Source organism: Hesperophylax consimilis, chromosome 4, assembly GCF_061612785.1.
Source record: "Hesperophylax consimilis isolate HC1 chromosome 4, BYU_Hcon_1.0, whole genome shotgun sequence".
NCBI classification, from domain to species: Eukaryota; Metazoa; Arthropoda; class Insecta; order Trichoptera; family Limnephilidae; genus Hesperophylax; species Hesperophylax consimilis.
Window position 1 is genome coordinate 18,532,667 of NC_142839.1, and position 15,864 is coordinate 18,548,530.

General features: G+C 36.3%; 1 protein-coding gene across 2 annotated transcripts; it reads right to left on the bottom strand.

Annotated features, from left to right (window-relative positions):
- Positions 1-5,465: 5,465 nt before the first annotated feature.
- LOC149424323 (uncharacterized) lies at positions 5,466-10,029 on the bottom strand. 2 transcript variants are annotated; one of them, XM_089651451.1, is made up of 4 exons: positions 9,321-10,029; positions 8,855-8,970; positions 8,058-8,570; positions 5,466-7,562 (listed from the first exon to the last, which is right to left on the bottom strand). In XM_089651451.1, the coding sequence occupies exons 1-4, from the start codon at positions 9,628-9,630 to the stop codon at positions 7,347-7,349; spliced, it is 1,155 nt and encodes a 384-aa protein (XP_089507577.1). In that variant the 5' UTR covers positions 9,631-10,029; the 3' UTR covers positions 5,466-7,346. The 2 variants fall into 2 exon arrangements, with proteins under 2 accessions (XP_089507577.1, XP_089507576.1); XM_089651450.1 differs by having other exon boundaries at positions 7,431-7,826; positions 9,321-10,026.
- Between the last annotated feature and the right edge of the window lie 5,835 nt (positions 10,030-15,864).

The window sequence follows — 15,864 nt, forward strand, 5'->3', positions numbered from 1 at the left end:
GTATGAGCCAATCCATATTTACTCCCGTTTCACTATTATAATATTTATGTTTCATCATAAAATATGAGTGCCATTAAAAAATAAATAAAAAATATATGGAGTGAACTTCTTTGCATTAATTAACTTTTTTTTATGTGACACTTCACAAGAGCATCCCTGTCTGTACAAAGGCAGGGGAGCTATGTCGCCACCCGGTTAGGCAGCGTTGTGAGGCGGTTTAAGGTAGGGCCTGTAGGAAGAAATTTATTAATACGGGCCTTGCGGATCATATGAAGGAGGAAAAACAGATGCCGGTAAGCTCGTACCACATACAAATTGTCTTACACAAAAACGAGTCTAAGATGCGGCCCGTTCTCACGAAGTCAACATCAACTGTGAATGGGTGTCCCGCTTTTGTACGTCGAGTTTCATGCAAGTGCACCGGGATCAATGCTGCTAGCCCTTCGAGCAGGCTGCGTTAAAATACCTGTAGAACAGACGTAGCATGCCCACATTGGGTCTTTGAATTGGAGATGGCAATCGGCACAAGTATTGTGAGGCTCCAGCCCAGAGGTGGCTCCCAAATTCAATTGTTGGACTTACTTGAGACATGTATAGGGTTAGCCTCTGGTTACTATTGAAGAATCTATGGTTTTTAAAAAAAAAAAATTAATGTATATTTTATTTAGCTATAAAATTTTACACCTTATAACTAATATATTATTTTCTAGGACTACTATAATATTATTTACTTACATACTAAAATTTGGACTTCACAACATAATCCACGAAAAACTGCAAGACTTTTAGCTTCCTTAACAATTACCGGGAGTTCATTGAACATTTTAAAACCATTATAATAAATATTGTTTTGTGTTCCCGATAAATTTGTTTTAGGAAGCCTAAAATCGTTGCAGTTTCTTGTAGGATATAAATGAACTGTACTATTAATTCTAACCTTCTTCGACACATAGTCAGGTAACATTTTATTTTTTAACTTATAAATAAACACAAAGGTATTATAAACCAATCGTTGCCACACACTTAAAAGATTGAGTTAACGTTGCATGGTTTTTACCCTGGTGTACCTGCTACAACACAGTATTGACCGCATGCCTCTGTTCTGGATTATTTCCATTCTCTTAATTTGGGTTTTGTTACTCAGAAAGATTACACTTGTGCAGTAATTCAGATGGGATGCTACAGTGGTATTGTAGACCAATATCCTTGTTTTAATGTCCAATTTTCCCTTTATCCTACTTAAGAAATTAACCTTTTTCGCAATTTTTTTATTTAAAATTTTAAAGTTAAATTTTAACTTGTTATCGATTATGATTCCCAAGTATTTAATTTCTTTTACTTCTTCAATATTTTGGTTGTCTATATTTAGGACAGTATGTACGTATTTATTTTATTATATTTCAATTTATTTATGTTTAAACACTTAGATCAATTTTTTTCAATCTGTGGGTCGCGACCCTTAGGGGGGTCGCGAAGCCTTCCTCGGGGGTCTCCGGCAAAAGGAAAAATAGGTTCTAACTACAATAAAAAACTATTTTAGTGAGAAGGATGGGCTTGTTTATTTTTCAAATCGTTGTGTTATTTTTCATATGTTAATAATCAAATCATTTTCTAAGTTTAGTCTGTTTCTCTTTTTAGTTATGTCCACCATTGAAGAGAAGGTCAGTTCACATAATTATGAAGTGGCAAATGGCACTAATAATTCACGTCAACACTTTGGGGCGTTCAAGTCAAAGTCGCACACAGCCTTACTTACCAACTTACCTCGTATTTAATTTCAAAGCTCTCGTGGCTTCCTTGCAGAGTGTAGGCCGTAATAATGAATATAGGTACCAAAATATAGAAAATAATGAACTTATTTAAATTACTAACTTTTTGTCTGTATCTATGGTCAAATGGGGTTGCCAGATTTTTTCAACCTGTAAAGGGGTCGCATATTCAAAAAGATTGAAAAACACTGACTTAGATAATTCATTAAGTTCATTTTGTATTTTTGACAATGCATCTTCCATATTATTTGCTATAATATATAAAAGTGTGTCATCTGCAAAACTTTGATGGAACAGTACTTTAGGCACTTCACTATATCATTAATATATAGAATAAATAGGAGCGGTCCCAAAACAGATCCTTGAGGAACTCCAAGGTTGATTTCTTGTTCTTCAGAGATAGCCTCTCCAATTTTGGTTCTTTGTTTTCTATTTTTTAAGTAATTAAAAACCACTGCAATTCATTAGCACAAATTCCTATGTCCTTCAATTTCATTATTAGTCTTTCTCTGTCTATCGTTTCAAAAGCATGTCTAAAATCCAAGAACACTGCTATTGTGATTTTCTTCTGATCCATAGCTGTTTTCCATTCATTTATCTCATAATTTATTCCTGTTTCACAGGAATATTTATTTCTAAACCCAGATTGTTCTTTTACTAGAATGTTATTTTTTTCTATAAATTTACTCATCTGTTCTTTTACAATGCATTCTAGTAATTGTTCATATTTAGGTAATCCATTTATTGGTCTGAAGTCTTCGAAATTTTTAGCATTTATTATTTTGGGCACTGGTGTTATTATGGAGGTTTTCCATGACTGCGGAAAAATTCCCTTAGTCAGAGATTCATTTATTAGTGCAACTAATCTGTCTCCCATAGCTGGCAGTGCATCTTGATTATGCCTATAGTAATTCCATCCGGTTGGAGTGGTTCATCCCTGGTTGATTTAATTATTCTCATTGAAATGCCATTTGATCCTGAAGTGAGTGTTGATTTCATTGAATCTATAATGCTTTTAAGGCAGTGCCATACGTAGTAATGCAAAATCATGTGTTTTTGGTTTGAAAATTTGGTCGCCTAGAAATGTTTCAGATGCTTTAATTAAATACTGCGAGTAGAATACATCTTGGCCTTTGAAATAATCGAGTATTTTTTAGATAAGTTTTTTTATAAGCCCAGAAAAAAATAATGTAAAGGCCTATGAAAACTGCTTTAAAGTTCAAAATCTCCTACTTACAAACCCATTTTCGGTTATGATTTTATTGTATAATGTGGAAAATTAATTTATTTATAAAATGATCGAAAAAAAAAAAATATTTATGCCTGAACATCCACAAAATAAAATAAAAGGCACTTTTTGGCCATGTTTTTTTCTTGCATAATCAAAACAGGCGGATGGTGTTAAGCGGGAATTTGAACCTTATCGCCATCTATGTAAGGGTTGTTATTGATAGCGGCTCAATTTAAAATATTACACGACGTAGTGCATCGCCTTAATGTCATCTGCCGAGATTGTATTTAATTTAAATGTGATATTATTAGGAAGTGCGTTGTTATTCTCATTATCAGTACAAAGAGTTTTCTCCCTCTTTGCCGACATCAAACACACTTGGGTTTTTGAAATGTTGAAACTGACCAGGTTGGCCCCAGTCACGAACCTTCTCGAGATGGTAGTCAACTTTTTGTCACAAAACTTCCCGAGCTGTTCGGACATCATAAGTAGAAGGGGGCTTGTTAAAAAGATAACCTGTGTAGAACGGTGCTGTCGTCAGCGTAGCAACGAATTGGTGCACATTCAACGAGATTTTTGATGTGCAACAAAAAGAGCGTCGGCGACTGCACAGATCCTTGCGGCACCCCCCCATCGATTTGGTTTGGAGAGGAAGAAGAGCCATCAACTACAGTTTGAAATGTTCTTCCTTTGAGAAAGTCCGCAATCCAACTATGCAGGGTTGGATGGATCCTATACAATGGTAACTTCCCGACGAGCACCCGGTGCCAGACCATATCAAGTCTTTGTAGATATCCAACCCGAAGGTTTGAGTTTTTCCAAAATGTTTCAAGCACAGTCGGTTTCGTCAAAATCCATATTGCCGATCGCTTAGGGTGTTGTTATCCTCGAGGTAAGTGACCAACTTATTATTATTTTCTTCTACCTATTTCTTTGGTCTATTTCATCCCTGGGGATGCCTTGTGGAGGGACTTTTTAGGGAAAGGAAGGAAAAACGTATGATCTATCCCTCCCGCTGCGGCGCAAGGTGACAGGTCAAGAGAAATCAGCTGGGTTATTAACCACCCTTTCCAATACCTTTGAGAGTAGGGAATTAATGGTTTTGGGGGCAATTGGAAGGACCAGAGCGGTCCCCCTTAGGGATTTTGTGGACGATCGCCTTTTTCCAAAGATCTGGCACCTTTCCTTACATGAGTGAGATCTTCAATAATTTTGAGAGCACCAGAGTTAATTCTGCAGAACACCTCAGAATACCAGGGCAGGTATTCCATCTGTCCACTGACTTTATTCATTTTCAATTCGTTCAAGACCCGGAGAACCTCCTTGTTCCGGATCTTTGGTTCCTTTATTTGGAAACCGCAGTGTGGAATGAAAGGGGGAGTCTCTCCGCTATCTTGAAGAATCGAGTTTTCCGCAAATGCCGATCATCGGGCTTGGTCAGAGGTGGAAAAGTGATTTTGCAGAAATTTCTCACAATTCAACCAGCGAGTGACCAGAAAAAATGGCTACCATTGAGGCAGTCTGTCACCTTTTGGCAATTTTTTACTTGTGGTCGCTCTTAGCTCTATTTAAAGTTCTCTTGCAATCCTTTGCCCATTTTCGGTAATCCGGAAGTTTGTCCAAGGAGCCAATTTTTCAGAGTGCATTATAAGCCTTGGTTTTGAGTCTGACCGCTTCAGCACAGCGATGGTCAAGCCAAGGCTTTTTGCTCGCTCCGAGATTTGATGGAGAAGGGAATGTAGCAATCCATCGCAGATGTGATTACCTCTTAAGCTAAAACAGACCGCACTCCAAGGAAAGGAGCAGAAGAAAGACCGCATGCACATTGCTAGTCAATCCAAGGGAGCCTGCTATGCCTCAATACAAAGGACTATTCCATCAAAACATTAACATAGGGATGATGTCTAAGGAACTGAAAAGAAAAATAAATTACAATAACGAGATACACGGACACGGGACGAGAAATTCTAAGCAAATTAGATTGCCAACAAGAAAAAAAACAAGCACCCAAAAATCTCTGATGTACCAGGCCGTTCAACTCTATAACAAAATCCCGAAGGAAATTGCTGTGATAGAAAATATTAATAAGTTCAAAAATGAATTAAGAAAATATGTCTATCTCAATTATTAATGTTTCTTTTTTTGTGACTTTATTGAAATATTTAAAGAATGATTATGTTTGCCAAACAATGTACATGTTTATATGTTTATAAAACTATTAGCACACACGAAGATGTGAGCTAACTTAAGATTAATAAATAAAACCGTGGTTTCAACAATTCCCCCATTTTTCCTAAAACGAAATTTCTTCACTTATTCGAATGAGGATCGGACATTGTTCTGTTCCTTCAAATAATTCCTTTCTTTAAATAATTTTGTGCAAAATATGAAAACTATTAAGTTTTTAGAATTTGGGAAAAATGCCATCCTAGGCCTAAATATTGAGCAGTTTGTTTGTTCTTATGAAATAAAATAATGCATACGTATTTAAAATATATTTATTTTATGTATATACACAACATGATTATATATTATATGAATAACAATTTAAGTACATTTCATTCATGGACGGATCATTTATATTCGGATAAGTACAAGTCAAACCGCTACTATATTCACGCTAAGGCACAAATAGCCAAAGGCGCAAATTGTGCTAAACTACTCTTGATAAATATTGGAATTTCCGATTTGGTAAGTTAACCACCGGCTCAATACATTCATTATCAAAAAAAAAAAAAACACTAAAAGCTGCGTTTACAATTATTTTTATTGTAAATTGTTTAAAACATCACAAACAATTTGAATAACATTACAGTCTATTGCAGACACTAGAAAATAAATAATAAAATATCTAAGTTAAAAATTAAAATCTGAAATCAAGGAGAGATTCAATGCTTTTAAATAATATTACCACAGTAAAGGATCCAATTCATTTAAATTAATTCAATGTTTTGTTTTGAGTTACAAGGCAATAGGAAAAAAACACAATGTCTTCATAAAAAAATACAATGGGGTCATTAAATGCTGATAAAAAAATGCACGTAGAATACAGTCTTTTATAGTTCCATCGTGCTGTTAACCAATAGGTATTAAGTCTTAGGTATTTCATTAACATACATCATAATATTCGGGTGAAAATCTCCCTGAACACAAACAAAATGAATTGAATCATGTTTTTCCAAAACTAATCCCAATTACTCAAAAGGAGTTTTTTTTAAATTGGGTTAAGTACATAAATTCTATTGATCTCATAAACATAACTAGACATGGAACTTACGATTAAAAAATATATTATTGGTGTTAAACCGGTTTTTATACTTTTCTGCTACATTTTTTTCTAGTGCTAATGTGACTATTTTACAAACTGACACCATGGGTGATCACTGATCACGTTAACCCTTGAGACGTTGTTGATTTGCACGGATCGAACCTTCTACAAGCTTCCATTTTTTCAAAGACAATAACAAGCACTATTTCGTTCTCTTTCTGACATAAAAGAAATAATTAATTTTTAGATGAGAGGAAGAGAGATATAAGCATTTTAATAATGTGCGGTCGTTCTGGGACAAATATGGTTTTAGGAGAGTATAATGCGCGCACGGCATTTGGGACTGTTTGGGTCTTAGAAGGTCCCAAGGGTTAAATAATAATGTGTGTTTTTCTTTGTACCCGTGAAAAACTTTCAAAATAATGATTACAAAATATTCCTTCCTTTTTCGTTTCAAATGTAAAGATTTTGAACACGTAGTTGATATGTTACATCACTAACACATATTTCATGAATGGATTTTGGATAGTTCAGTTTAACATTAAAAGTTGAGAGTATTAAAATTTTCTTGAGATTCTCTCATTAAAACATGGTAAAATATTTTATTTTTAGATTCAAGGTATCTTGTGTTTGAATACAATTGCGAGCCGAACCACGAATTCTGGAAAAGGAACGAACAAGCTGCTCAAATTGGTTCGTTCCTTTTCCATGATTCGGCTCGTAAGTGTATACGCATAATTACATGGCTATGTGCATGTTTATATTATGGTCCCAGTTCTGGCAGAAAACTTAAAAAACATAATTTAAAAACCACTTACCTTAAGCACTACGAACTATGATGCAGGTATATGCATTTCATAAATAAATTAATGGATATGTACAATAAATATTCGAATGTATGTTTAAATGGTAAATACATATTAGTAAATACATAAAATAATAATAAAATAGAAATATTATTTGTGGACGGAGTACACATCAAAGTGCTAAAAATGATAAAATATGGCATGGCCTAAAAATAATATTAATGTTAAGTACAGTATAATAAGTTTCATAGAATAAGGCACTATGTAAATGATTAGTATATATATCCAGGAATGTTTTGGTCAGTCGGACAGAAGTTTAAGATGCCTCCTGGAGGCTTGCAGAGGAGATGCTCCTGTATGAACTGGCAGGGACACACGAAGGGCTCGCAGTGGAGGCCGGGCCGCAGGGGGGTGACGTGCAGCTTGCCGCTTTGCACCCGGTTTCCCCAGCGAGCCGCATACCTCAGGTACAGGTGCGCCGCCCTCTCCTGTAAGCAGGTAGCAGGCGCAAGTCAGTCCACTCCGCGGCGCTTCAGCCAATTGGTGCAGTGGGGGAAGCAGGCGCGGGGGTCTCGGCGCGGCTTGTTGCGCAGCAGCTCCTCCATGTACTGGCACGGGCACAGCGCCTGCGACAGATGGCGCGGCGAGGCGGGGTTGCCGCCCTCTTCGTCCAGCGTCCAGTCCAGGCGGTGGCGCAGGAAGTCTTTGCCCCAGCGCTGCAAGTATCGTAGGAATGCCTGCTCCGCTAACCCCTGCATATGCAAACCACCCACTACATCAATTCGCTTTTCCACATACCACAACATTATTTTATTACTGACCCAATTACAATATTATTTGTTTAAAAATAGTCTAAATAAATTGGTGAAAGTTACTTTGTGCATTTTGTTATTATATTGTATCTACAATCATACATTACTCACATTAATCAAAATCAAAAGCACTAAGGTAATGAATAATAATAAAAGAAATTAGAAGCATACCTGTTTCTGTGAAAGTCTGGTTGTTTGGCTACCTTGAATGACAATATCGTTAGCTGTAACATCGAGCCTCCGCTCCCAACCAACGGGAATGGTTCCACCCTCATCTCTTTCAATGACTTGCTTTAGCTGCGTAACACACGGCGTAGAATCAAAATACATGAAGCAAAGGTTCACTTTATGACAGGACATTTTACCCCTATCATCCAGGGCCAGCAGAAGTTTGTGCTTCATTAGTTGTTTATTGACTCTTCCCAGGCATTTTTCTAAGCCCTTTGATAGTTGTAGTTTAAGCCACATGCAAATGAAGATTGCAGCAGCATTAAGGAGCAGCCAAACCACACCCAACGAGAACAGAGTCAGCCCTGTCAAGCCAGAGAATAATAATGCCATGAGAACAATAAATGCCAACAGGATCCAGCAAACGAGGACACGTTTATAACACACATTGTAAAGGGTGAATCTATAATCATTCACTAACAGCTCCATTGCTTGAACATATTCTTCCACCGTGAGCTGGAAAATAATAACATTTTTATTAATTCATTATTTAATTAACCCATATTTTGAATAAATAGCTCATAAAATGATTTTTCACAAAAACGGAGCTGTACAAATCATCCAAATACATTATTAAATTCAATTTAATTTATTGTACCTACACCATGAAGTATTAAAAATAGTTATTGAAATGATAACAAGAGTACTTATGGTGGGTTTTATTTTGACAGTGAAAGCATTGGTATGATTATTTTCAGCATAGAACATTGATAGAAAAATAATATTTATAAAATTATTACCGTCAAACCCTGGGCCATTAATTCCTCTGGCACTAATTCGGGTCGAAACTGAGCTGCAGTAATCCATGGCCAGTTGGCATTGACAGGGAGTAGTGTGACCACCACATCACCATTGGCTAAAATAAAAGTACAATTAATTACCATTGTTGTAAGGTGGGCAGAACAAAATGGGGCCAATTTCTATAGCATTTATAGAAATAGGTACCTACCTAGTAAACAAAATCGACAATTTGCTAATGAACGATAAACTTAACATATGCTTGGAATTTTCCAGCGAAACCGAAAACTGTAACAAATATGACTGTATTTATCAAGATAACTAATTAATCATTCGTTTACATTTTGACAGCTCACCGCAGATGACAGGTAAACACTAGAAATTACAGGTAAAAAATGGGTAGTGGTAGTTATTTCAATCCCAATTTTACAAGGATTAATAATTTGTAAATATGAAATGAATACATACCGAAACCTTGTCGCGTTGCCACTAGATTGACACTTCTCTGAGGAGTAGTGGTGGGTTCACTAGTTGATATTTCGACTGATCTTTCAATGTTGACATTTACCGTCTCAGTTTTTAACACGGCAGGTCGCTGAGATTCCGGTTGATCATCATCAAACTGTACCCAGGCCGGACTCTTCGTTGAAATTGATTTGGAAATATCAGGTGAGGTTGGAGTTGATGTCTGAGGTGTTCGATTTGAGGAAAGCGGATCTGGAGTTACAGCGGCCCTGAGGGGATCTGGCCCCGTACCATTTGATGTTGGCACACTCATATTTATTTCGTATATCCGATAGTTTATTTTTATGAAAAGCCGCCCTCAGAAAACATGTTAAAAACCACTTGCGTACGTGTTATAAACATAACGACGACAGGTAACTTTTTGACACGCCCACAACCTACCACACCTGACTCAGGTGAATAATCCGCAACGAGTATTTTGATTGGTCGAACGAGCAGTTATACCAGTGATTGTGGCGCCTGTTGCGGGCACTACGGCAGTGGCGGTGGTCAAATAGTAATAAAATAACAATGTAAAGAAACGAGCATACTTTACGTTAAAAATGTTATATAATGTAAATGTAATATATAATACGGACATGTGTCTAGTGTGGTAGTTGAAAAGCATGTAAAAAACCTGTATCCAAATATATTTTTATAAATAAAGAAAAAAAAAAAAACAAAAAAAACCCTTTTGATTCTCTTCGGTATGAATGATATTTTTTATGGTGGGTTTATTTCTACCACCAATCTAAGATTCAAAAGGAAGTCAGCAAACATAACTAAAAATAACAAAAAAATTATACTCAAGAGTAGGGCCGGCCGCCGACTTGCCAGGGCCCGAGCTAAGGCCAAGGCGCTGATATCAGAAGCTACAAGCAAAAATGTGTATATTCTTTGTATACCTTATATCGAAGGTAATAGGCATTAAAATCGGCTGACAAACGGAGTCTAGAAACGTTGGATTTCAAGCAAAAAACTGGTTTTTATTTATTTTGTTTATAATTTTTAAGAAAGCAAAAATGTTAATCAAGTGAAACTGTCACAGATAATCTTAGCTATAATACTGTATTTTTTAACAGTTGTTTCCTTTATGCGTTCATACATTTCTATTGAAAAATATTTTTTTTAGTAGTTTACATTTATATTTTTTACTGAGTAATTTATATATTTATTTGTATTCTACTCAAGCGAAGCGGTAGGAAAACCTTCAATTTATCTAAAGCATATTTTTTTGTATTCATAATGTACACCAATTCGTTATAAATATTAATCAAAATAGTGATTTGGCATTAAGCTTCGCCTTAAAACAGCTCAGAACCTTGGAAACAGAAGCCTCAGAAGTTTGGCTCAGAACCGTAGAAAAGTAAAAAAATTGTACTTTTGTCCATTGGTCGTTACACTGTGGGCCAGTTCGGATTACTGGAACGTTCGAATTACGGAGGTTCGGATTACGGATATTGCACTGTACATACTTCTCCATATTAAAATTAAAATTTTGTATTATGGCTAAAGTGGAACCAGTGAACTTTTACACATGACAGTCGTAGAGATAAATCGCATAAAAATGTGTTATTATTATTCGTTGTATAATATTTTATTTTTAACATTTTTTGTCATGTTACTTTCAAATTTCCTTAAAGTTCCATCATACCAAAACCTTAGGTAACATTCATAACATTCCCCTTCTCACATTAATTTATAATGGCTGTACGCCTATGCCTGCCATAAAATCTAAGACCATAAGCGGCCGCTACACTACTCGCTTCGACGCTTCGACGAAGTCCTCGACGAAGTTAGCCGAAGTTCGAAGTGCGTGCCCACACACTCGTGCAACTTCGCGAGTAACTCAGTCCAACCAGTCAGTGATTGGTTTATTTATGCCGTGACGCTTCGAGTCCTTTGACTCGGGCGCATTTACCGACAACAATCGGAAGTCGGGCGAAGCGAAGCGAAGTTGCCCGAAGCGAAGCGAAGTTCGTGCCCACACTATCGTATTCGGTCAACTTAGATCAACTTCGCGAGTAGTGTAGCTGGGCTATTACAGTTTAAATTTGACTTTGATTTTTTAATATACAGCTGCTGGACTTTATGTCTTATTTAAATAGATTAATTTTGCCCACAGATGATTGATGCCATGTTCGAATCTAAAAAGAAATGTAGACAGTACAATGTTGATTATTTGAAGCTTGGCTTTATTCCATCATTGTCGGATAAACAATTGCCTATGTGCCTTTTATGCAACAAAGTTTTGGGCAATGACGCTATGAAACCATCTAAGCTGCAGGATCATTTGAGAAGATGTCACCCTGATAAAACAGATACAGATTTGAAATACTTTCAAACACTCAAAGATAAACTTCAGAAGAGACCTACGCTGGACAGAATGTTCGCTTCGACGTCACAAAGAAACGATGATGGTTTGCTGGCGTCTTACAATATCTCGCTACTTATAGCAAAATCCGGAAAACCGCATACTATCGGAGAGAAGTTAATTTTGCCAGCCGTTGAAGAGGTTTTAAAAACTGTTTTACACAAACCTGCATCTGATATCATTAAAAGAATTCCCTTAAGCAACAATACTGTTGTAAGACGTATTGATGAAATGAGTTCTGATATTGAAAGGTTCTTGTGTAATTATTTGCAAACCACCCATTTCTCTATACAACTGGACGAGTCAACTTTACCTGGTAATGAAGCATTATTATTGGCATATGTTCGTTTTATTGTGAATCAAGAAATCTACGAAGAACTGTTCTTCGCAAGAACTTTGACAACCGACAATAAAGGTGAAACAATATTTCATGTTTTGAAGGATTATTGAAAAAGCAATCCCTTTATCAAATATAATGTCAGAAGCTACAGATGGAGCACCTGCCATGGTTGGACGTTATCGTGGATTTATATGCTATTTAAAACAAAATGTGCCAGGGGTGTTAGCAATACATTGTGTCATCCATCGACAACATTTAGTTGCTAAAAATTTGAGTGTTAGATTACATGAATCTCTTCAATTAGTCATTGATGCAAAAAACCGAATCCGAAGCAACGCGTTGAATACGCGGTTATTTGCGCAGTTGTGTGAAGAAAATGACGAACACTTTCATCAATTACTCCTTCACACTGAACTACGCTGGCTGTCGAAAGGCTTATGTTTGACAAGATTTTTTGCACTTTTTGAGACTATTTTAGAATTTCTGGATACTAAAGATAAAATTTTAAAAGACAATTTAATGAAGTGGAAAACAGACATCGCATATTTAACAGATTTGTTTACAAAATTTAATATGGTTAATTTGCAGTTTCAAGGCGACAGTCTAAATTTGATTAAAACAAAGTCCATCTTATCAGCGTTTCTTGCCAGAGTTGAACTAATGAAGCAAAATATTGGACGGGGCGAATTTTCCCAGTTCCCCAATTTGTCACAGACAAACTGCCAGGAAGACGACGTTTCAACCTACGTTCAACATTTAAATGCCCTCTATTCAGATTTTGAAACTAGGTTTGAGGATGTTTTGACTATGTTAATACCGCCGTGGATAATTAACCCATATGTTGACATAGAAGAAACGAATGTCATAAAACAAGAGGAACTGACTGAAATAAGTACAAACGAAGAACTTAAGGTTCAGTTTAAGCACGGATATTTGACGGCCGGCATAGTCCAGTGGTAACGCATTGGACTGCCATTCCGAAGGTCGCGGGTTCGAACCCGGCGTGCGCAAATAAATTTTATTTGATTAATTTGTGTTATTTCACAATTAATTAATTAAAAATTAATTAAAATAATATATAGTATATTTGCGGCACGTTCCAGAGTGGAAGATACTACCAGTATCGCCCTGGTGTAAGACCACCATTCAGAATTGAAACGTTGCTCCAAATGGCTTTAGCCGTGTTTAGTGACTAGATCTGAATAGTCAGGTACTTCCCCACCTTCCTCTTTCCCTTCCCTACTTACCTTCAGCCTCACAACATCCCCCAATTGGGGATGCCATAGTCTCACTGGCTCCAGACGGGAGCAGTTGGGACTCTTGTGAGGTATTCACTATAAAAAAAATATAAAAAAAAACTTCTGGCTGCAAAAAAACATACCCGTTACTTATCCCGTATTATGGAATATAGCGAGGAAATTTTTAATTTCCTTTCCATCGTCATACCTAGTGGAAAGGGGGTTCAGCGCTGTTACCAATCTCCTAACGAAACAAAAAAACAGACTGGACATCATTAGCCGAGGAGACTGAAGATTAAACCTTACAAAATTGACGCCAAATGTGGATAATTTATTATTAAAGCATCAGGTTCATTCTTCCCACTAAAACATGTACTAATTGCTTAATTTATTTTATGTTACGTTTATTTTATATAACAGATACAAAATTTTATTTTGAGTAGTTTTAATTTAAATTCAATTAATAAATGTATAAAACTGAACATGTGTTTTTACTTTAAGTTTTTAACACTAAACTTCACCACAGTTAGAAATTTACAAAAAATCAATATCAGGTAAGTAGGGGGTCTACCAAAAAGAAAACATGGCAAGGGGTCTACGACACAAAAAAGTTTGGGAACCTCTGGTCTAGGTCTTGGCAACGGACGATTCTGCCCACCTACTGTGTATCGGGTCGGATTTGGAGAGACTAGTTCGGGGATACCCTTTTACCTCAAACCCACCGTATTGCACCGAAGTGGGAGGGATAGATTCAAACGTCCGTCACGCCTGGACACACTGACCCCAGATCTCAAACCTCCCCCTCATACCTTTTCTCTTCCCAGATCTTCCTCTCCTTCGTTTCCTTAAAAAACCCTCCACAAATCATTCCCAAAGATGACAGAGGCCCTGAGGGAAAATACTTTTCTCTGGGCCTCCTATGTGGAGCCCAAAAAAAAAAAGTCTAAAAGAAAAAAAGTCAGGACTTTTTTTTATAACACACATAATTTATTTATATGAAAAACCCAGGGTAATTTGATAATAATAAATAATTTGTTTAATGTATTTATATCATCCGGTTCTTTTATTTACAAAAAGGAAAAGTATATAATAATGTACCAACAGTTGCCGAATTCCGCTGCACGCATAATACGCATTTATTTATAAATAAAATTATTTGAGCCAGTGATCCCGAATATTTAACCAACTTTAAACTAGATCAACTTTGTTGAAAGGTGTTCACACTTGTCGATTAGCTTTCAAGTGCTATTCAACTAGCAATGGGCACAATTGAAGAATCATCGATGATTTACTCTATCTTTTTGACTATCGAAGTATTTCGATTCATTGTCATACACAACTCGATTCTGTCACAAATCATCACACAGTCCGAGACATAAATATACCACTCTCTAGATCGATATCTTCCGGCTTTTTGTATCCAACAGAATTATACAGTACTTAACCACAGATATACAAGCAGTACCTACCGTGCGGAGCAGAGCAGTAGACAAGGTAGAGGAAACTCAAGGCCATTTAAAAAAAGATGCGACCATAGACAGCATAATTGCTCTCAGCCTACTCTATTCACTCACTAGCCCAAAAAAACTATTATAAAAATAAAAATGTCCTTGAAGCAGAAAAATTTCGAAATGTTTTCCAAGGGCAAGGTTCATCTGACTAAGAAAATAAACTTTTACAGTGCATTTCCTTAAGATGAAACTTGTTAATCTGAGAAGAAGACACCCAAAATGACAAGAAATTTGCAAAAACACTGAAGAAAATTTCCAAAACATGATTGTCCGACAGTACGACGAAAAATTCCGACATTTTTCAGCCTCATGAACTCATGGTTACATATGTTTAAAAATCTTTAATTTCACCAAAACAATAAGATAATACAGGATAACACTAATCAATAACATGAATAAGTTTATCGATATAATAAATAACATTTATACGTTGTGGAGGAAGACATATGTCAAGTATCAAGCATTGTTCAAAAAACCGAACGAATAACCTAAAACTGTTAATTCACTTTAAACATGAAGTTACGTAGGTAGGTTGAATATAATATGTTTATAACTCGCTAACACTATACTGGCTTATATTGTATTTTTATCACGAACAACTTTAACACGCAATATTTTCGACGGAAATGATAGTATTTCGGCAGCAAATGACAACCCGCGTGTATAAATAAACCACTGTCATTTTGTTTGAATGATTTGAAAACTGTCAAACGGCATAATTTCGTCATCTCTTTCTGTTACACGAGTCATTATGGTAGAGAGCGAGAGATCAAACCAATCCTTCTGTTCTCACCAATGAGATCTGAGCTTTTAGCCATATTATTCGTTTTCTATAAGAATTTTGAGGTGGGCGTGGCGGTTTCAAATGAGTTTCATGGCCAAAGCTTAGTTAAATGCCCCTGGTCCGAGACAATCGTTTTGAAACTTCATCGAACAAGGAATCGAATCTGTCAATAATCATCACACAGCCCGAGACAATGGACGAACATGGAATAATTCGAAACCACAGCCGTGAGTGGTTCATTTGGATTAAAGCAGTCACGTT